Raw genomic sequence first — 23,032 nt, 5'->3', positions numbered from 1 at the left:
CTTGGATACCAAGGTTAAGCCCCGCCCCTTTTTGCTCATAACAATGTTTTGATTCGTCAGATTTCATGTCATCAAACAATAGGAGCCGCCGACGAAAACCATGCAACATGTAAAAGTGGACGGGGAGGATTTACGTTGGGCGGTAGGAGAAATTGTGTATTAAAAATAATGTAATAATTATGTAATACGTCTCACCCCGAAGTGAGACGTATACCAGAGGGGCACGTTTGTAAGTTGCAATTCTTCATTTTCATCACGCAGCTGCTTGACTAATTAGTTTCTATTACACAGAGGATGTCGGAATCGGAGCTTGCTCCTGTAAGCTAGCGGTTTTAAATGACAAGCTAATCAAAGCTAAGTCGGCTAAGGAAAGGTTGAATTGCCTCGCAGTATTGAGTATTGGGACCGCACGAAAGCTGCAAGGGAATCGTCCGCAGTAAAATAAGTAAATAAATAAGAATGTTTAGGCACTAAAACCCGGTAACGGTTTCACCGTGAAGGACAAAATCCAACGCGGAAGGGTGGCTTGTCACAGTTAGCTAGCTCTTTCTGTAGCTTTGTTCAGCCAAACAGCAGCAGCTGTTGTCTCTGGGATGTGTTTACACGGGAGCTAACAAATATTGGCTGTCAGTGACGAATACCGTTCTCTTGTGTCAGTGGTTGGATTTTGGTCGTGAATTAAGCCATTCCAGCAATTTCCTCCTGTGATTGCGGCGAGAGGATCGCTAGAATAGTGACGTAAACAAAGACTGGTAAATTTGTTCACCAGTGAAATCTTCTTAAGCATGTCACTGTTTCTCTCCCCGCAAACAGCTGTTTCTGGTTCTTCTGATTTATATTGAAGAATAGACGAAGACATGGATTCTCCAGGAAGGTAAATAAGTCATTGTAGTGTTGGGTTCTCCGTGTTTTAAGTGATTTTTGTCAATGGCTCCACTCAAACTGATTCCTTACTTGCATGGTTTATTCTATTTTACAATATTACACTCAAAGAATACAGACTCAAGACAGTCCCTCTTTCTGTTTCTTTTGTGCAGTTTGATTACTGAAGTCAAACCTGAAGACGTGACGGATAATTTCCCAAACACGACAGAAAGAAAAGACGAAATTTTCTCCAGGACCAAAAACCAGGACATGGCAGAAGACTGCACGCTAACAGAGAACACGCAAGTTGATGAGTCTTCTCAGGACACGATGGACTGTGGGTCTGTAGGCGGACTGAATGAATCTGTAACTCCAGGCAACAGAAGCAACACAGCTCACTGTTCAAATGGGCAGAAAACAAAGAGATCCAGCTCACCTGGTCCTCACCCTGTTAAAGCAAGCTGTGTTGCACCTAACCAGCCTGCCAAATCAACCATGAAAGGTGCAAACACACATTGTGAGGTGGACATGCAGAGTCCAGACAGCCCTCTTTCTAAAGGCATGCTCGTCAACAGCAGTCCGGACAAAGATCAGTATGGCGCAACGTGTGGACTGGACTCTAGCTTTACAGAGTCTCAGGTAATGGAATCTCAGCCATTAGTACAAGACTGTGACTCTGAGTGTTCGTCCAAAGACAAAGCCCCTCTAGACGCCATGGGAAGGGGGGACGCTGAGGTGTCAGACTGCAGCAGCACATGTGAAATGATGAGCCAGGACTTTTCCGAGAGCCAGTCGGGTGGAATTTCTGAAAGGTATCCCCCCAGTTCATATTATTTATTGGTTAAAATGAATCATCTTTGCTATTGTGACACAACTTGTGATGTATTGACCTGATTTTCTTTGTCTATTCTGTCTTGTCATATTTGAAGTGTGTGGTTGGGGACGCCGATAGATGAGCTGAACAGGATGCCTCAGTGTGCGCCCCCTTTGTCTTACCTGAAAGTAGTGCCTCAACACACTGCCACTGTCAGAGTGAGTATTCACTTGTTCTGCTTGTGGAAGTTCCACATTGTTATATAAAATAAAGTTCCCAGGCTTTGTGATGTGTGTAAAATCCTAATTAGAGTGAAAAATGTGGAAAACAAAAAACAGTCAAGTGGAAGAAAAGGGAGACAGATCTGAGCAGAGGAACTGGCCTCTATTAAACCCCAGAGGGGCTCTTGTCAGTAAAGCTCCTATCAAGAGTGCCCCCTCCACGAGTGGCCTCTCAGGAGGACTCCACACTGCCACCAAAGACAGCGTGTTGTTTTCAAAAAGCTGTGCCTTCTGCATATTTAAATCACGAAAACTTCCTCGGCCACCCGAAAGCAGAGCTAATGACTATTATTGAAAGACACATCAAGCTTGCATGCCTTCTCTAAATGTTTTCTCTTGGGAAATTACTAATTGGTTTTGTTTTATCAGTTGTAAATGCAGGCCTGTGGTCCTAATTTCCGCGGGTGGCCAAATTAAACCAAGTGCGCGGCAGTCACCAATAAAAGTGTTCTTTTTTTTCTGCCTCCCTTTTACAGACAGATCTCATCAACGTGACAGAATTCCCTTTGCCATACCCCAGCAAGTTTAAAGACGCATGGGATGATGTGTCTGTGAAGATGCCCTGTTCGGAGAAGAATCTGTTTCCTGTGGAGACTGAGGTATGTGACAGTATCTCATCAAGTCTTTGCACGTCTTGGAGAAACACGACAGGAAATCTATTCTTTGCCTTTTGTTTCAGTCGAAGCAAATTGTCGTTTCGTTTTGTTCTGTAGGATGGAGGCGGCGTCCAAAGTCGGTGGGATCTTATCCAAACTTCCTTGAGGGCAGGATTCAAGAGTTCACTGGACGTCAGGGTAAGAGAGATTGTAATTCAGATTTTGTTTTAGTAGTGGTCTATATTTGCAGGTTTTTTTTAATGTGAAATTGCATTTTTATCATGTATTTGCACTGTTTCATGTTTTGGTTTATGAGCCTATAAACCTCCATATTTACTTAAATGTAATTAGAGTTCACTCTTATGGGTAGTATTAAATTATGCTTATGCACAGCTGACCTAATGTCATGACATACACTATCAGTCAAAAGTTTGGACACACCATTTTTATCTTTACAACTTTGTACACTGCAGAGATATACTGAAGACGTCAAATAAATCAGCAACATATATGTAATTATGCAGCAAAGAAAAACATGTTAGATAACTTTGAATATGATTTTTACGAAAGGTCGCTATTTTGAAGAATTTAAATATAAAACGTGTTTGAGTTATTTTACACTTTTATTGTTTCCTACATAATTCCCTGTGTGTTCATATGTGGTTTGATGCCTTCAGTAAGAAACTGCAATGTCAATAGTCATGTGAATGAAATAAAAGACATTAAATTCATAGGGTGTGTCCAAACATTTGCCTGGTAGTGTAAGTTTGATAAACCTGTATTGGCTCATTTGCCATTGGAATCTCAGCTCAGTTAAAATAAAACCTATTCCACAAATAACCACTTGGTGGCAGAATTTGCAATAAAGTGGCCACTGGCAATGTAGGGTAGAACCTGTAATTCTAAATGCATTGCTGGGTAAATCTTTCAGGTTAAAAGTTTCAAAATTGAACTTTCTAAGTATGTAACTGCTCATTTTTCTGAACAGGATGCGATATTAAGATACAACACCGCCCATGCAAAGAGATGGGACTTCACCGCCCTCAACCTTCTTTGCACAGAGGTAAGCTGTAAAAACATGAACGTTGCACAATCTCACGAATAGGTTTGTCCAGAAAAAAAAATCGGAGAGATTAAAATATATCCTATAGCTAATTGAGTCACAGTTCCTGACAATACTTGTCTCGTTGCTGGGTGATCATCTGTCTGCCTTCACGCACCTTCCCTCAACATTGGTTCCTTGAATTGGGATCATCACTTTTCTGGGTGGCTTTTTTGTCCTGTCCTGTCTAACAACAGACTTTTATACTTGCATTTCAGTATAATTGGCAGAAAAATAAATACCAAAAGAGTAAATTGGAGCCCCTTGTGTGTATCACATTTGACAGTCAGTCCCCCGTGAACTTTGCCAGCAGATGCTGCCAGTTTGTTTGCGGCAGTGCAGTTTCTCATGTCTTTGAAAATCATCCTCGTGTACCATAAAAGGGGATCTGAAACTAGACTATAAGCTTTATCGCAAGGGAGGAGGACTACTTTTCTGTGTTTGACTGCAACTCATCAGTGTGCGTCGTCCCCTCCCAGTACCTGGGACTCTCATGGGAGCAAACACGATTCATGCAGTAAGAACAGATGAGCACAGACCGTGGCAGCAGCAGCTGTTGTAGGTGAACCACGGGAATCTTTCTTTATTTCTTTTCTTCCTTCCTTCTTTCTTTTTCCTTTTTTTGTCTCGTCACATTATTTATTTATTTGTTTGTTTGTTTGTTCTTTAGCAATTCCCATGCTTTGACTAGACTGTTAGTCCACGATTCACACCTCTGCAAGACTCATCCTGTCTTTTTAATTCTAAATTAGTGACCTGCAATTTTAGGGTATTTCTCAAGAAAATACCACTAACACACCTCTGCATAATAAGTTCTGCATACACTGTTTATTCCCATCAAAAGCCTTTAAAAAAAGATATCCGACCGTTTGAATAGACATCAAAACAATTTCGGTTAAAAGCTTGCAGCTCATCATTAAAATCGCTCTAAGTAATACTTCTAATTGGAGAGCTTAGAAACAGGATCGGTATTGCAGTGAAGCTTTTTCAAGTAAGTACTTAGAGTCTATCCTGATAGATATTAAGCATATTGTGTTTCTGTTCAGCAATGATTACTCAGCTAAATCCTGGCCCGCTCCAAAGCGGTCTTCTCCTTAATCTTTACAATAATTTATCAGAGTGAAGTCGCGCCTTTGCGTGATCAATAGCCGCCTGGGACATTTTATAGCTTAATCTTATTAAAAGGCTCCATTAAATCCAGGAGGTTGCTGAGTAAAGCCAAGTGAAACCCCGCCCCTCCAGGAGGCAGCTCTGCCGCTTACTGCTTTTTTTTCTGTAGAGGCATGAGGCAGCAAGATATAAATAAATCTAGTTTCCGTCAACAAAAGTGTTGTGCTCTGCCAATAGAGTCCAAGGACATAAAGGAGAAAAAAAAACTTGTTGCATTAAATGTATGGTGTGATTGATGCAAATTGGTGCGTTCAGAGCGTCACTGCAGCATATTGAGCAGGAATGATAAACAGCTGTCATTCCAGAGCAGCCACACACCCTCGACAGACATTCATCATTTGCACCCAGACTAATGTGTCGAGGAGTCGCTTGGATTCTTCTCGGACCGTTCTTCTTGTTTAACCTACTTCATTAGTAAGTGACACAATAAGATGCCGCTCCTCTAAAACAATTATTCCGACACAATTCCTGTCACCGTTGCACAGCATCGCAGACATTAGCGTATTGGATTCTTGCTTTGCAACACTGGTTTGGTTGTGGAGAAGGAACATCTCCTTCCCGTTTCCCGGGCCACTGAGCGACGCCTCACTCGATGTGTAACAGCCACAGAGGAAGGAAAACCGTTATCCAAATCAAGGCTTGTCTCGAAATTGTCTTAGTGGTTCCTCGGCCACCAGATAAAGCTGTCGCTGTGTCACTTTCTGATGAATTGTGGGTTTGTGTCTGCGCTAGGTACACACACAGGGCCATTCACACACTGTCATGGCTTTCCTGATGGCTTGATTTTCTCAACTGTATCATTTCTATATTACAAAACAAATGCTTGGTTTATCTGAAGTTTGACAAAGCATCAGCTAAAGAGAATTAAAAAATTTAAATGTAAAAAACAAAGGGATTGAATCAGTGTCAACTGTGTAAAGCGGCGTTTTCTTATGCATCATAAAATTCACAGAAACTGCCTCAATTGGCCTTCATCTGTTTTGGTGGAGTCGAGAAGCAAGACAAGTAAATTCCTCTAAAAAAGGAAGTTGTCATATTTTTACATTTACAGTTGGTTTTTTTTAACGTTTTTTATACATATAGATGTATATATATCTATATTTCATATTAATTGTGCGACACTGACGTAAAAGGTGCAGTTTGCACGTGCAGCCTCGCCCCTGTGATAGCGCCCTGCAGCCACTGGAAGAGCTGAGCGGATCATCCTTCCACCCTCATTTTGCTGCATCACCAGCTGCCATCTATTAGTCCCACAGGGGTGCTTTATGATGTCTGCCAGCTCATTACTCCTGACAGCATTTAGTCAGACCTGCTCTGTGGCCGTACAAACGCCCTCCCCTCTCCCCCGGACCCGAATCACCCGCCCAAGACTCCAGGCTGTGGAAATCCAGTCACCCCTGCCACTCTCTCCACAATTGGTCATTTGCATTTGCTCCAGGGTTTCCATTTAATCAGCGGGAGCTTCCTTGCTTGCGCACCTTGGTAGAACGTGGCCCGTGATTGATGGCGACAGCATCCCAAAACCACTACGCCCGTAATTGATCGCGCGGTAAATCTGAGCCTATGATGGAATAACTTGGTGTTTATTTTAGAGGGCTTTGCACACGGATGCTGAGGTAAGCCACAGGCTGAAGTATGGGCACTGTTGCCGCTCGGGGCTCGCACCCAGATTGATGGTGGTTCCTCGCTGGACACGATCTGCGTCGTGACTTGAGAAGGTCTGCGGGGTTTCCCTTTCTTCCCCCACTCCAGAGGCACCCGATACATTTTTTTTGGCTTGTCCATCTATGTGTTAAGCTTGCAGGAGCCAGATAGTGTCCCTCATTGTTGCGGCACGAAAAGAAATGCTCAAAGCACCCTCGAGTTTAGCTCATACGAAACTTACTTACTAACTTGGATTAAATAAATACATTAAATAAGAGGTGCAAATAAATAGCATCATTCACCTGAGGTTTAAACCACAGCTAACCACAGCTCATCTTTCACTGGTTGTGATATTTTGCGCAACGCTTTTCTGGCTGTGGTTCTACAACGTAATTGAGCACTGTAGCCCACCGCACCGTTATTGCTTCTGTAAATATCGTGGCTTGCTGGTGCACCATCTGCCCAAGGCTTTCTGTCTGCCAGTACATGTGTTACATGTCCGTGGACATGGATGAAAAGTCCAATATGATGGACGTACAGCTGTGAGGTGGAACGGTAGTTTCATTTGCTGACGGGACTTATTGACAGGTAGCGAGCTCGGTGCTCGCTGCAAAAACAATAAACCTTTATTACTTTCATTATTACAGACACTTTTCTCATTAGATATAAGAAAACCTGAGCATCCATCCTTTGCTTACCATCCTTCCTTTATTGGCCACCAATATTGGGTTATGACCTTTGACTAAACAGTCATATAAGCCAGGCTTAATGCTTCAAAAACTGACTGAACTCTAAAGTGCAACTATCGCATGAAATCATGGCATTCAGTTTAGGAAAACGTGGTTATTCCCAGAATGGCAATTCATTTTACAGTCAACCCGTACCTAGCGCTTAATATAATCACATAATTAACTAAGAGAGTAAGAGTAACTAAGAGTAACTCCTGTGTAAATCATGTTAATCAATCTCCCTCCCTGTTTGTCTCCTGTCTCTCACATGTAGTGTCTTGATCACTGCGAGGCACAGCACCTGTTTGAGGTTGTTTTCCCAGCGATGGTGGACCTGGCACTCAGAGGCCCCAGTCTCTGCACAATGGTGAGTACTGCTGACCTTGTTTCAGTTTGTCTTCCTCCCCCGCTGCCTCACACACATGGTCTATGCAAAGTGGCAGGTGGGAGGAGTCAACGGAGTCAATTTTAAAGATGTGATTTGTTTAACAGTAGGGAGGATATAAGTCTGTTCGGTCACCAGGCCGACGGCACTAAAGCGGTGTGTGTTAAACAAGATCAGCTCACAATTTACAGCTGCCAGATAATGAATTCCCCCGCAAGGGTCCATATCTACAACTGCTTCATTAGAGGCGGGGGGGCTGACAGAGAGGAGAGGTCTGCCTCATGACCAGCCATCCATCTGATGTGATATGCTTATGAAATTTAAAAATTCTATCTATTACCCTGGACCGCGGCACCAGCCGTTACCCATATAGGCAATATATTCCGGGAAATGGAAGCCTGATGTTCCCCCCCCTCCCCCATTACATCTCACAGGCCTGAGCTTTCATTCACAATAAATGGGGCTGATCAATGTCAGAGATCCTTTAAATGTCATCCCCATTTGTCTCAATATCCATTCTCTGACATCAATTACCACAGCGCAAGAATGCCATGCTTGGTATTTTTGTAATCCACTTAGCTATTTCAGACCTCAGTTTAATTACATAAAGTTACAGTCATGCAGCTCTCACTCTTGGTGGGGTTTTAGCCGTCCTTCCAGTTGTGAGGGGAGTCCAGAGAATCCAGGGTGACCAAAATTTTGATGGTAAAAAAAACAAAACAGCTGCCACTTGCTTCTCTTAAAGAAAACCCTGTGAGTCCAGCTCCACCTGAAGATATTATTATGGGTTGTTCAGAAGTGGTAATTAACAACCAAGCAAAAATTAGAGTTAGCCGCTCGTGGCTTCTCTTGGTGGACGAGATGTATTTTGCATCCACATTGCGCCTGTGTCAGGCTAAAATGACGTCCCATGTTCCAACAGGTCCACTTAATGTGATACACAGTGGGTTTGTCTACTCGCCTTATTCGCTTTATGATTGCTCTTTACCCGCTGGGCACACGCCATAAATGCAAAGGGCGTCACAAAATGTTCCATTTGCTTTGGTATGTTTCTTTACCTGGCAATTTCATGGAGCTATTTATCCAACGTATATCTGTGGTGGTTTGATAATAAAGCCCTTCTGCCTTTTTACAGTACAGTACGCAGTGCCGGGGCTAATGTTGATGTGTGCTATTGCAGCGGCTATTGATCTGCTAACTGGGCAGCCTTGGGAGGCTCTTTAGCCCTAATCAGTGAAGATGGATGGCTCCCGAGTGTGTGACTGAACGCACCGGGGGGAAGAGCAAAAAACCAGGACCGTAATTACTAACACCATTTTCCTAATGGGTCTCCTCTGCTCGCTGGATCGCTATACTAATTATCTGCCCCCACTTGCCCTCAGAATCGCAGCGCTGAACCCACATCACCCCCGTGTGCGTCTCTTGGACCTTGGTGCTCATGTCGGTGCCGTGAATTTTGATTGCGTGTGTCCGTTTGTGCTCTTGGGGTTTTCAGCCGATCCCCCTGCTCAAGGCGAGGATGAACCACTCCCTGACGCTGTCTCAAGAACAGATCGCCTGTCTGCTGGCCAACGCCTTCTTCTGCACATTCCCCCGACGCAACTCCCGCAAGTCCGAGTACTGCAACTACCCTGAGATCAACTTCTACAGGTAAAGGCAGGCACCAAGGCGGACACGGCGCACATCACGCAAGAAACAGGCACACGGGCAGCTCTTTGGATTAATTAAACACGTTGTGGTTAGCACACAGTGTTCACACTTGATCCACCGGGCTGTGTGTGTATGGTGCGCTGGTTCAGCGCTCCACTCTCACCCCCCCCACCCCTGCTGCCACTGTAGTGGGCGTGCCGAGCTTCTATCGTGCTGGCTGGGAGCGTTTCTGAAGCCAGTCTGGATGAGTGGCCGTGGAATGTTGACAAGGCGGCAGTCTCATGGAGCTCAGTATCCCATTATTTTGCTTCCGTGGCTGAGAGTCAGGGTTATGGGAGGTTATCGCTGTTATGCCACCGATATAAACACAGCTCATGTCTTATTGTATTTAGTTACGGCAATAAATGCACAGTGAGATATTTTATTCTCACCTTAACATGAAGAAGGTGCATTTATTATCACCTTATTAATGCTAACTTAGAGGTAGAATGTCATCAAATTGCGTAAGTGCAGGATTTACCAATAAATGGATTGCTACAGTTGCCCCACAAACATCTTCTTATGTGGCTGAGGCTAAAACCAAGGAATACAGAATTTTGCTCGTCTCTGGGCCAACAGAATTAATGAATGAGTAAATTAATTAATAAACACATAAATAAATACGTTTGAGTACTACTACTATTCATCTACATTGCAAGTCCCTCTTAAGACCACTTATTGATTTTGAGGCCACGTCATTGTTGGCTCTTGTTTTGTTGTCAGACTTGATTCAGTGGCAGTACTGTTTTTTTTTTTTACTAAATAATGCCAGATTTTTATTGGCACTTCAGGATCAATTATTCTCCAGCTGTTTTCACTTTCGCATCCATCATTCAATCAGAAAAGGAGCTTTTCAGAGAGTGCACCTGCTGGTCATAATCATACAACTGAGGGAAGAAATTATGATTTCCATGAGGGGGCACTACTGCCTTGAAAACGCTGCTACACCTGCCATGTTTTATTTACCTGATTTCCATGTCCAGACAGTGTACAAAGTTAATACCAAGCGGAATAAACTACAGTAGTTGGATCACTTTTTATTATTCTAAAGTATTTTCAGTTTGTTGCTTCTGCAGTCAGTTTTTCTCCTGACTGCAGACGTCCATGCTGCATTTATCCCTATTAAAGTGTAGGAAAAAAAAACACAGAACCTAGAATCTGAATTGTTGCATTCAGTTATGTAGCACTGAATATTTACTTGTGACTGTTTCTCCTCAACCTGAGACTTCACAATATTTGCCCTGGAGCAAAGAGCTCCATGACATTTGATTCAATCGACAACTGCGTTGTGATGGTTTTGATATAATTCCTGGTGTGTGCATGTGCTTTAGCTGCTCTCTGAGTTGAATCAGCTCTCCTTCCTTTGGGATCAAGTCGTATTCTTTTTAAAAAAATACCAGTTATTGTCACATTGATAATGAGTGATTTTACCTTGCACACAGAAAGACACACACACACTCACGAGCACGCAACCTTGCCGCAAATCAAATGTTGGAGGCAGGCAAAGTAACGAGGCTTCAGTAATAATGTTAGCATTGATTCCAGTGGCAATGGGAGGGGCTGGGGGCGGCCTTATTCAGACTCATGCCAGCACTTTGTCACAGGCACGTGGGTCTGCCTTCACTATCAGCATTTCTGCCCGCAGCGAAATACAGGAAGGCGGACGGGTAGAGTTGGAGGGGGGGGGAAAAAAAACCTCTTGGTGTATCTGAGAAGATGAGACGAGACAACCAGTGCAGCTCTTAAATGGGCCCTGGATCGTTACCGGCCCGCCTCCTCCCCCAACCCCTCCCTCCGTAATTGAGGGAGTGTCCGTCACTTTGCTTATCGTCTGCAGTGGGTGCTCGGTCTCGGCCAGGCAGAGCAGCAGGCAATCTGCTGATTGCTGTTTTGGCAGAACTGTCAAGGTTTGTCCTCCATTAAGTGATGGATAGAATTGAGTGGGAGCAAAGAAGCCAGTCGCGCCTCCTCAGCTTGCGTCTTTTTTTTTTTCGGTGAAAAGAATGACACAGGGAAACCTCGGAAAGCTCATTACCGGCGAAGTCTTAAAAAGCTCATCCGTTGGCTTGTGACAGAATATAATGCGGCAAACAAACAAACCAAAAAAGGGAAAATCTGCAATACAGTTTGGGAGTAAATCTCTCTTAATTACCTGCCCCTATGTCTTCGGCAACATTTAATTCATACTCGTACCGCTGATGCGCATCCTTATCCGCTTGTGCTGCCGCAGTTGGGTCGTCCTCCAGGGTGCATTTAGCCAGAAATTGGATTATGGCGGGGTAGGGATGAGGACTTTTCCAAGCATTGTCAACAGTGGGGACATGCATCCGCTCTTCCTCTCTCCTGCTCTCCCTGCTCTTAGTTTTAAAAAGGAAATGAATTTTCGCCTAATAACCAGCGTGCCTTAAAGATTTTAAGTGTGCAGAGATTTAAGGTGTCTGAGCCGTTTATCTGTCTGTTTTCCTCCTCCATCCCTCCCTCTGCAGAGGTTCATGTTAACTCTAGTGGACTGAACCAGGTCCTCATGCAGGGCCATTGCATGGCAGAGACATCGTACCAGTTTAAAGGCTTGACCTCGCTCGTGCCGTGCCTTAACATGGTTATGCAGTGAGCTATAGATAATGTCTCCAGAGGAAACCTTCCATGTCTCTCATCACGATTACTCCGTCGCTAATACTCGAACAATATATTGAAATAAAACGTGAGCTTTGTTATTTTTCAGAGATGAAAAAAAACTCCCTGTGCTTTATTTGCCAAACTTGGTGTTTTGTGTTTTCTTATTTCTTTCAGGTTATTTGAAGGCTCTTCGTCGAGAAAAATTGAGAAATTGAAAACCCTGCTGTGTTACTTCAGGAGAGTTACGCAGACAAGTGAGCACCAAAACATAATTTTTAATGTTCCACTATGTATTATTTCATTTTTAAGCAGAGATGAGACTGCTTTTTCTTTTTTCTCCCCCCTCCCCCAGGGCCCAAAGGTCTTGTTACGTTCACAAGACAATCAATAAGCAGTCCTACAAACTGGGAAAGGTACCACTCTCCTTTCTGCTGTCATAGCAAAATGTTATTTCACAGACAGTGTGCTCAAATGTCTTACACCAGAGTAAACAAATCTGCATAGAATTAACAGTATGTGAGTGAAGATGCAGATTCGTCCCCAGCTTTGCTTTGAGCAAATGTCAGTCAAACTGTTCTTCTTCTCTTAATAATCCCTAGATTCAAAATATTTGAACTGAAAAAAGCGTTGCTAATTTTGTTTTTAATTTTGTTTTTCCCTTTAGCTCCCAGAAACAGTTGACCCGCCTACACATCACTTGTGAGGGAACCATTGAGGAGAATGGATATGGGATGTTGCAGGTAAACATCCATTTTGAGGCTATGCAACAAAAGACAAGTTATCAACAAATTAGCCAAATTATTGAGGTGTGACAAAACCCATAAGAAAGTTAAAAATGGCAAAGAATGGGGAAAGAAAGTGTAGAAGAATTTTAGATGTTCTAAAGCTTAATGCTTGCATGTATTATCTGTTTTTTTTAGTTGCCCTTTGTACTCGTGTTTCAACTGTGGTGCTTCTGTTTAAAAATACACATGCAGGAACTTGGCCATCATTATGTCGCAAAAATTGCATCATTTTTGTTTCTGTGTCGCAAACCCGTTGCCAAACCACATTCAATCAAGTGTCCTTACACCACATTGGCTCTCTTCCCTATTTTTCTATCGTATTTCATTTTTTGCATTGCTTGACAGCTCATGTAAACACTTGAGTAGTTCAGAGAGTCGAGGGTGGCGGAAGGAACCCTGGGGTGGGGGATGAGGGAGTAGCGGGTGTGTGGAGGGAGAAAAATGACAGGGGTTTCATGAGGGTGGGATAACCCAGTGGGCTGGGAGTCCTGCGGGTGGCGGGATTGATGGCTACCTCAACAGGCCCGGCCCAAAGACTGCGCGTCTGGCGTTGCAATGGGCCAGAAGTGGGCTGTCATTCTGTCAGGAGGTGATATGTGGCGGCGGCGGTGGGGAGGAGGAGGGCGAGGGAGGTGAGGAGTTGAGCGACTGGTTGGACAACGCAAAAACACACATGCACATACAAACACACTCCCTGTCACAGATTGACGTCGCCGTGGGCCACTGAGCAGGAACCTTCACCTCTGACAGCCTTTTTTACTTATTTATTTATTTATTTCAACAGCGGCACTCTAACGGGCTGCCCTCTTAGACATGCAACGAAAACAGGGAGTGGCCTTTTTATGGCGTCGAGCCACTAAAATATTCCACCAAGTTAAACAATAAAATACAGTCGGTGCATTGTATGCCCATTCTGCTGATTGACTATTATTTTTGATTTCTATATTCAAGAGTTCCATTGGCTGATTAATTGTGGAATACAGTATTTATATATAATACATATACTATATTTATATATGTTTATGATGGGGAATTTTTTTTTACTGATGCCACCCAGTGACCCAGTATTTATTTATTTCAAACATGAAAAAAAGATTACTATGCATTAATGCAGACAAAAATATAAATAGAAAGCAATAAAATAAGATAATTAAATGACAAGACAGACCTGACCAAAAGGACATGGATCTCATTCACATGTCTGAAAAGGAGTGGGAGGAAGTAAAAGTTATCTGATCCCACCCCTTCTTAATTAGTTAGCAAGTGAAATATAGAATTTCAGATTTTTTGCTCTGTCTTTCTGACAAAAAGATTACTGGAAAATGTGCATTTGAGGTTTCCATTGATACAAAACAGTTTTTAAATGTTTTTTTTTTTTCATCTTTTTCAAAGCACACAGTACATGACTCACTTCGCTGCTTGCATTGTTTCTGCTATATCGAGCAGTTAGCAAAAGTCACATTTAGCTTTTGGCGAACTGCCGCTTTTCCCCATTGCCAGGCTGAGTCATGACAGATTGGGAAGCACCGTGGTGCTAATAGGCTCCAGTGTTTAAAGAGTAAGAAGGCCCGACCGCACTCACACGCCGCTCACAGCAATTAGCGGAATTTATTGTTCGTTGGAATTATCGTTCCAGATTTTCTCGTGTTTTGTTTTGCCATGGCTCCCTGATTTGATTATTCACACGCAGGAAGTCGTGCAGTGATGCTCGGACATTTATCTGTGTTAATTGACCCGGGCAGTGACAGGTAATAAGGAGACCGTAATAGATACATTTGTTCAAATAATGCGTGTGACAGAGGCTAGACGTAACTGGTCTTTTCAGCGGCACTGAATGGGAAAAGGAAAAGGGCAGAATGATAAACATGAAATCAATCAGGTGTTTGGCTGTGCGCGATCTTCTGTAAGAAAAGATTAAGCTGCTAAAGATAGAAAATATACTTGGTAGTCGGGAGTTGAGTTCAGACAACTTGATTTTACGACCCCTTGCTTAATCGGCATGAAGCATGAAAATGAGCTACTTTGGCTTTTGCTGCCTGTTTACCATTTTTATTCTGTTAGGTGGACTTTGCGAACAGGTTTGTGGGTGGCGGCGTCACAGGAAACGGTTTGGTCCAGGAAGAGATCAGGTTCGTCATCAACCCCGAGCTCATCGTCTCCCGGCTGTTTACTGAAGCGCTGGAACACAACGAATGCCTGATAATCACAGGTTTGTGACACACACACACACACACACACACACACACACACACACACACACACACATACACACACACACACACACAGAGTCATTTTTCCATGCATTTCCACCCTCATCTCAATAAAATCCAACACTATGTATCTGACTGGCCATCCAATGGAAGACACAGCACTGACTGATCTTGCCTTCTGTTTCGCCACTTGACTTATTTTCTTTTGCTGGCTGAGCTCAGTGCGTTTGTTGGCTTCCATTCATTTCCTCCTCGCGTCCCTCCATCCAGTCCGAAGTTAAATCCATTGCATTGATTTAGTCGGCACTGCCCGATTATCCTTCATTTCTTCCCAACAGAATTGCTCTATTTTTCACCCTCCAACTCACTTTACCTCGGTCAGCCTGGCTAAATGTTCTGCTCTCTTATTCCACCTCCTCATCCTCCTCTGGCCATCCTCTTTTATTTTTTTCTCCCCTCCCCTCCTTCTGCCTCGCCCACCACTAATCAAAGTAAAGGCAAGCGCTGGTTTAAATCATGGAGCCACTTCGACAGCTCAGGTTCTAAAAATAAAAAACAGCAGCCGTTGCTTGCTTTTTGTTTAACGTCACAGCGGCGCACACCCCCATTACATGATTTATCTTGTCATCAATGATTTCATCAACTGATTTATACGAGCGTCATTCATTTTTCCAGCTGGTAGTAATAATAGTTTTGAAGAATCAACAAGTGCTGATTGTCTGACTGCCAGGACTTGCATACTAGGTATCGATACTGTTATGAATGAGTGAATAGTTTATTTTCGTTTGCAGTGTAAGATAATGCAATCTTATGCAATCAACTGACAAAAAGGAAAAATAACCTTCCAAAAAAAATTGCACATTATATACACTCACAACAATAATAAAACAACTCTGTAAACGAAGAAAGCAGTATACTGAAGCCAAAGCTTCCCTATCCTATGCAGTCCATGAGATTACCTGTAATATTATTAATACAAGATCAAAATGGGAGAAAAAAACCCACAACAAAACAAAATATGCTTTACATTATTTTTTCATAATTGATTCACAATTTAATCATTTATCCTTATAATCATGATGTATTTTGCCCCTCAATACATGAATCTACACATTTTCAAATTGTTATGAATCCATCCATTTGACATCAAGACATGCATTATTCCCTACCTGTATCCATGAACTCAAAAAGGTTTCACACACAAAGGTCAAAACAGGCTTGTTAGATTTGGGTTGGGGCGACTTGAATTCGTGTGCAGGTTGGGAGTTTGTGTTGTCTAATAGGCACCGTCTACAGTTTTCTTTACCTAATTTTATTACGCGATAGATAAAGAGCCGTAAAAGGTCCAGACCCAAAACCTAATTGCAGTGCACAAGATCTAAGTACAAGCAACAGATAAAAAAAAAAAAGACACAAGAAGCATTCATTCAGTGTGTGTAAAAGGAGCTGCGTCCCATTCGCTCCAACCGCTGTCCGTCTCGCATGGCGCCGCGTTGTCCTCCGTGAAACTTGCGTCTTCTCGAAGTCACCTTCAGTCGTGAGTCACCGCCCCCTCCGCTGCCCATTACTCTGCCACCCTCCCCCCTCTCCTCCCACTCCTCCTCCTCCGCCTCCACCTCCGCCTTCCATCCACTTAACTTTATTACATTTAGACAGAAAGGAATTTATAGCGCAACTAAGGTCATCGCTGCACTAATGTAATGGGCTTCTTGTGCCATAGATTCATTCAAGCTGTTTTGACTATTCTCTGCACATATGCAGTGGTTCGTCGTCAGGTCCGCGCCTTCCTCTGTCCCAGCTGATCCCCGGTCGTTAGGTTCTTTCCCCTCAAAGTGCTCAAACGACTGCGTCCGTGTCTGTGTTTTTTTTTGTTTTTTTTTAATGGTTCAGAATTTAGAGAGCCTTGACGTCATCTGGTGATGTCACCGCGTGAGCTTGAAAGGGTGGGCAGGATAAATTGGAGGAAGGTGAAAGAAGACATTGGGCCGCCTCTTGTTAAAGGCTGGGTTAAAAGGTACTTCCTGTAACTGGCTACGTGTACTGTTGCTGGCCGCACACCAGATCATTATCGATTCTTCTTCCCTTTTTTTTATTATTCTACTCTCTCCATTGCACCAACATACATTTCATGAATGAAATAGTACAGTTGAGAAGAATTCAGTGAGACTGAACCGAACATGTATATATAAAGATGAAACACTGTCCATGAAAATAGAAATCATTGAACAAAATTTTCCCCACTTTTTCTCATGGTTTTATCTACAAGATGTCTTTCTCCTTGGAATTGACCTTTATTTAATATTTTTTGTATGATGTCCAAATATGTACAGTATCTATATGCTGTTTTTGTTTTTTCATCCTCAGATTTTTCAGTTTTCTTATCCTGTCACTGTGCTTTGCATTGTTACAAAGGTTTAAGGGGCGTTGTCATCAAAATCATTTTGCGTACAGGAGTGCGTGTCCTTCTCCTAAAACCACTGCGTGCTCACTTTAATCCACAATCACAATGAAATTCACACTGTCCGTCCCCAGGGCCTCACCAATGGGAGCCTACTGCAGTTTAACAGGGTTTGCTTTACACAGCCACACAGAGAAAGCTGAAGAACGTGATCGAAGGAAGGTTGGAGGCAGTGGATGGCTGTTTGAGGCAGTCTCCACTCTCCATTGAGTCTCTTTGATTGACGTCCACTGCAGATTCAGGAAACAGCAAAAAGAAAAAAAAACATTGTTTGATATTTATGACGTTGTCTTTACTCCCTCCATGATTTAATTACTAAATGATTCCTCGTGTTTCATGCCAGGCTTTTCAAATTCTTCTCCATGACTCGCTCCCTTTTTTCCCCCCTCAAACCATATTTTCCTATTAGAGCCGAGAGCTTTTCATCTCAAACCCCAAAGCGGATTACTTATTAAATCAATGGCCTTTATTTATGACAATCCAATACAGGCTCAAACTGCGCACTCACATAGGGAGCAAAGAAAATACAAAATATGATTTACGCGGCAGTGAGACTGATTTTGGTTCTTCTGTGTGATTCAAAGTCTGAGTTTTTAATATTTCTCCCTCGCATTCACTCTTCCGTCCCAGGAACCGAACAGTACAGTAAATATTCCGGCTACGCTGAGAGTTATATCTGGAAGGAAAGCCACAAGGACGAGACTCCCAGGTCATTTTTTAATGTTACATTTTCCCTTTTACTCTTACTTAAAAATACATATACACTCGATGGCTCAAATGACCTCTACCTCCTCCCTCTTTTACTTTTAGGGACGAGTGGCAGAGGCGGTGTACAGAAATCGTGGCTATTGACGCCCTTAAATTACGGAACTTCCTGGAGCAGTTCTTCCCCGAGAAGATCTTGAGAGAGCTCAACAAGGTGAGAGGCAAATTTGGACATATTTGGTAAGAGACTTTGTTGGACTATAACAACCAGTGAGTTTCCCAAGGGGTTACTTTAGCTTTTGGACGACCTGAGCTAAATGGAAGGACTTACCTAACGGTTCTGCACGACACCTATTTAACGTCCCACTGCTTTTGTTCACAACGTTTTAATTCTGAGAAGGAAAGCGGAGGGGATATTATGCACGTGTGCATGTACAAAGGCTTGACTGCATGCACTAAATAGCTCTAAGTGCAGCCTGAGGCGAACAACACTGACAACATCATTGTTACATGTGCCTTTTGATGTCCAGCTTAGATCTTAATAGGCCACACTGTGAATTTTAAGCCCTAATTTAATTTTCTCGATTTAAAATTTTTTTCTTCCTGCCCCGCCCCGCCCCACCCCTCCTCACCCCACCGCCCTGTTCAGGCTTACTGCGGATTCTCCCGGAGTAACGTCAAGAGCAAGCACCTCCCTGCGGTCGCCACAGGAAACTGGGGATGCGGAGCTTTCGGTGGAGACACGCGACTCAAAGGTATCACTGCTGGCGAAGCAGAAGATCTGTGTGTGAGGCGGAGATTTCAAAAGAGGGGGCAGATCTGCCACCAACTCGGCCCTGTTGTACACTTGAAGCAAACAGTAGAAATCGAGTTCTGCGTCTTCGGGATGTAATTCCTGGTTAAAGGTTCCTAATCGATCCACTGACTTTATTTACTCTGTAGTGATGTAATAATAAATATATAGTATAAAAGTATAAATCCAGAGTGAGTCATTGACCATCAAGGCTGGGTTCAGACCAAATCCTGCATTTAGTAATGCAAAAAGATGCAGCATTTCCTGTTCATTCTTACAGATTTACTGCAGATCTGCTGTGGCGACTGAAGTTAAGGCCTAAGCCAATCACGTGTCTCAAAACGGCAAAGGACACAACTCGGCGCCACACAGTGGGCTGCGTTCTGTTAATTACCTGAAGTGTTGATGCAGCCTGTCGCCTCGCTGCGTCTCCTCTCAAACAGACAATGGCCCTCGGGGGAGTTTCTGTGAACTCGAAGGCGTTCTCATGTTGCCACGTTCTCAATGATACACTCATGTGGGGTTCACGATGAATACAGAAGGCGCTGCAGCCACTTTTGCGCAAGCGCACTTGTGCAAAAAGAGCATTTAATTCAAGGCGTCGCTCTGGTCGAGCATGAAGATTAACTAACGACTGTTAAAATAAACATCAGCAGCTCCTCTTCATTCTCCAGCTCGCTCTCTCTCTCTCCCTCCCTCTCTCTCTCTCTCTCTCTCTCTCTCTCTCCCTCCCTCTCTCTCTCTCTCTCTCGAACCCCTCTGGGCAATTACCAGCTCTCCCAGGGTGTCACTTACCTCGTCCCTCCCCTCCCTTATTGATCAGCTGCCGCACATTTATGTTTTCCATTAAAAGGGCAATTGATTACGAGCCGGGGACGCCATAAATCCGGGCTGACGCCGGCCTCAGCGGACTGGAACAACATCACTCTTGATAAGCAAAAGGCCTCGCCGACTGTCCGCTGCCCTCCGCCACCGCACTGTACACCCGGCCCTCTTCTCTTTGATCTCCGCAAAATGCTGCCTCCATTATTGATAATTCTGTTTCTATATCTATTAGTAGCTTTAACGGCAGCTTTATCTTTATCGGTGCCTGGTTTACGCCGCTTGCAAATAATCGTTTTGTGTTAACTTTGATTTTGCGCACCCCCTGCGTGCCCTGACGAGGAAGCTCTGCATTTCATTCGTGCGGCTGCCCTCTTTGAGCGATATTAGCTCCCAGCCTCCCAGGGCCCATTATCCCTGGATTTAGCATCGCTGGTATTTTTAGCGGGCGCTCTTCATGCTTTACATCATCGTCCTGGGGCCGACGTGAGATGGCTGCACTGTTCCTCTAAAGACAATGTAGCTGCTTTGCGGGAATGACGGTCATTCCACGCGGCTAATCTTGAATCAATATTCATTCCGCTTAAATATTTAAAGAGTCGTCAGAGCTCATATGCAACAGCAACAAGATTGGAGCTGTTGCGGATTATTTACCCGTCTGATACAAATTGCCCCTGTCACTCAGGCCTGTGCGTGCGCGCCCCGAAGCCAGTAGCTGATCCCGCTTATTAACCAATCGCTTGATTTCATCAGTCAGTGAGTCGTTCATTATGGGTATTTTCCGGAAAAGCAACAGCGCCATTAACGGCCCTCGTGCTTTGTCTCCGTTTTTTTTGTTTTTTTTCTCATTTCAGCGCTGATCCAGCTGATGGCCGCGGCCGAGGCGGGCCGGGAAATGGCGTACTTCACGTTCGGAGACGCCCAGCTCATGAGGGACGTCCACCAGATGCACTCCTTCCTCACCGACAACAGAGTCTCCGTCGGTAAGGCGACCCATTCATTTCAATGTAGAATTAAAGGGCACACGGAGCATGCGCACTTCACACCATGCCGCGATACATCGGGATGCAACCAATCAGAACGAGCGGAGACACAGCATGGTTTTTTTTCATTTTATACCCTACTTATTTTTTATTGCCTTGTATTAATATAACTTTCCATCCAGCGCTATACTGTTGCTGTAATTATGCAAATTTCCCCACTGTGGGATTAATAAAGGCATTCTAAATATCCTTTTGGACCCATGGGATTTTTTTGCTGCAGTACCTCGAGTGGCCACTGGAAAAAAAATCGGCACCTTGCTATATTGCTATTCCGGCATCCACGCTCGAACTGTGGCAAAAAAAAAAAAAAAAGTTTTCTCTGGTGTCTGCTGGCTATCGTCCCCCGTCAACCCCGCCTCAGTAAATCCCATAATGAGCCAGAGTGGCGGTGAAAACCAGCCAGTGGGTGAGGTCACGTGGGGCTGTCACAGGCTCGGGGGGGGGGAGGGTGCAGCCAATCGGAGGTCGTCCTCGCCCCGGCGTCATTACTGGGGAGGGTGAGTCCACCCCTGAGTAACGGAAGGCAGTTTCTCCCCGACTCCGTGTTAAGTTATTCCGTCCCGTCGGCTCGGCCCGTCCATTCAGCTCCTGGATTACTGCCTGAGTCGAAACCCCACCTCCCCTCTACCCCTCCCCCTCCCTCTTTCATTTCTCTTGCGCTGACATTTATTGAAGCCTTTCAGAGAAATACCCCTCCAGCCATCCATTTCCTAAAGTGGAGCTGCAGAGAGAGAGAGAGAGAGAGAGAGAGAGAGGGAGGGAGGGAGAGAGAGAGAGAGAGTGAAAAGGCTGCCTGTACGCCCGCGCCGTTTATAAATGAGCCCAGACGCTCTTTCATTTTTCTTCTTCTCCCACCATTACAGTGTTTGTCCCTCCGGTTTGTTCCGTGACTCTCCGCCCGTTTGTCCTTTTTATTTATTTTTTTTCTTATCTTGTCCTCTCAAATCTTATTTTATTCCCGCCGCTGTTTTTTTTTCCCCCTCCCCCTCCACTCTTCACCCTAATCAATCTCTCTCCTCCTCCCACACTCAGGCACGCTCTACAGCCTTTTCAACCAGTACTACAGCCTGATCTGCAAGAACTGCCGCACCGCCCGGCCCGTCCTCACGCTCTACAGTTTCATCCACGAGAAAGTTTCCGCGGGCGCCGTCGCCGACTCTGCCGGGGATTCCAGGATGTCCCCCGGAACGTCAAACTCTCATTAGCCGCCGCCGCCGCTCGACGCGTTAAAGAGACTCCAGGTTAAAAAAAGAAAAAAGAAAAAAAAACTCAGTGTGCTCTCAACCCCTCCAGACCACTTTATCTCTTTCTGACACACACACACACACACACACACACACACACACACACACACACAGGTTCCCTTCTGAGTTTGCATTTGCAACACGCTTACTACCAAAACACACTTTTGCCTTCTTTGGTGGTATTATTGGAGCCTTGTAGTTTGTCGCCACGTGGGTGAAATCTTTCAGAGACGTATAGCAATAGTAAATCCTGGTTGCTGTTTGGCCTTTTCTGTAGTCCAAGTGCGGTGTCAAATTGTCCTGTTCTCACAAACTACAGTAGTTAAAACAACAACAACAACACATGACCAGAATACATGTCATTATGCATGGTGTGGACACTTTTCTCAGATGATAATCCGGGACATTATAATCTCATCCACTCATGTTGTTCCTATTCTTTCACCTACCCAGGCAGTGGCGAGGGCGAATGTCGGAGAGACGATGCGATGCCATACAGTACTCTATGCATGGGTAACATTTATCAGTCAGATATTACAGAAATATATGCTGCTCTTTTGTATCCATTATGATGTCGGCGCTCCATAAAGCACGTTATCTTTATCGAGTCACACTATTGAGTAGATGGCCATTAATGTGGGAGTCATCTAACATGAAGAAAAAAAAAAGAATCTGGTCACTTTAATCACTGACTTTTGCATCTAGGATGGTTACTAATCATGTCCAGGTACCGTGTATTCATGATCATGCACAGTATTAACACTGTATATACAAATCAAAAGGGAGCAGGTAGAGAAGAACCTTCTCTAATTTTAATTTTGTAAATGTTTTTACCCAACGCTTCCTTTGGGGGATGTCTTTATGGTTTATATTATTTACTGGAATTTCCAATTGACAGTGTGGGTTCTATTTAACAATGGGTTCATAGATTAAAGACTAAAAATGTATTGCATAGAACTGTACTTTAGATTCTTTGGCTGTACTCTTTTTGTTATGATTTATTAATTAAAATATATCGTGTTAAAATAAGACATCTCTGTTGAAATTCATATGTGTAACTTATTACCAAATTATAGTATGAGA

The 23,032-nt window shown here is 43.8% G+C and overlaps 1 protein-coding gene across 2 annotated transcripts; it reads left to right on the top strand.

The window, feature by feature from the left end:
* The first annotated feature begins 15 nt into the window (after positions 1-15).
* Positions 16-22,980, top strand: parga (poly (ADP-ribose) glycohydrolase a). 2 transcript variants are annotated; one of them, XM_076018487.1, is made up of 18 exons: positions 16-142; positions 814-874; positions 1,038-1,676; positions 1,794-1,896; positions 2,436-2,558; positions 2,673-2,753; positions 3,544-3,618; positions 7,474-7,566; positions 9,080-9,234; positions 12,064-12,143; positions 12,242-12,302; positions 12,554-12,629; positions 14,736-14,883; positions 17,973-18,051; positions 18,153-18,261; positions 18,697-18,802; positions 20,517-20,645; positions 21,738-22,980. In XM_076018487.1, exons 2-18 carry the CDS (start codon positions 858-860, stop codon positions 21,908-21,910), a joined length of 2,247 nt encoding a protein of 748 aa, XP_075874602.1. In that variant the 5' UTR covers positions 16-142; positions 814-857; the 3' UTR covers positions 21,911-22,980. The 2 variants fall into 2 exon arrangements, with proteins under 2 accessions (XP_075874602.1, XP_075874601.1); XM_076018486.1 differs by having other exon boundaries at positions 86-229.
* The last annotated feature ends 52 nt before the right edge of the window (positions 22,981-23,032 follow it).

The sequence above is a fragment of the Nelusetta ayraudi genome, unplaced genomic scaffold (genome assembly GCF_046127955.1).
Source record: "Nelusetta ayraudi isolate G7.1 ecotype Tasmania unplaced genomic scaffold, CSIRO-AGI_Nayr_v1 ptg000008l, whole genome shotgun sequence".
Lineage (NCBI taxonomy): Eukaryota > Metazoa > Chordata > Actinopteri > Tetraodontiformes > Monacanthidae > Nelusetta > Nelusetta ayraudi.
The sequence above is the reverse complement of the archived record's forward strand: the minus strand, read 5'-3'. Positions and strand labels throughout refer to the sequence as shown.

Excerpts from the sequence above, each read along its gene's own strand:
- parga (XM_076018487.1), top strand. Across the intron at positions 7,567-9,079 it reads GCCCCAGTCTCTGCACAATG|CCGATCCCCCTGCTCAAGGC; the intron begins GTGAGTACTGCT and ends TGGGGTTTTCAG. Across the intron at positions 12,144-12,241 it reads CAGGAGAGTTACGCAGACAA|GGCCCAAAGGTCTTGTTACG; the intron begins GTGAGCACCAAA and ends CCCCTCCCCCAG.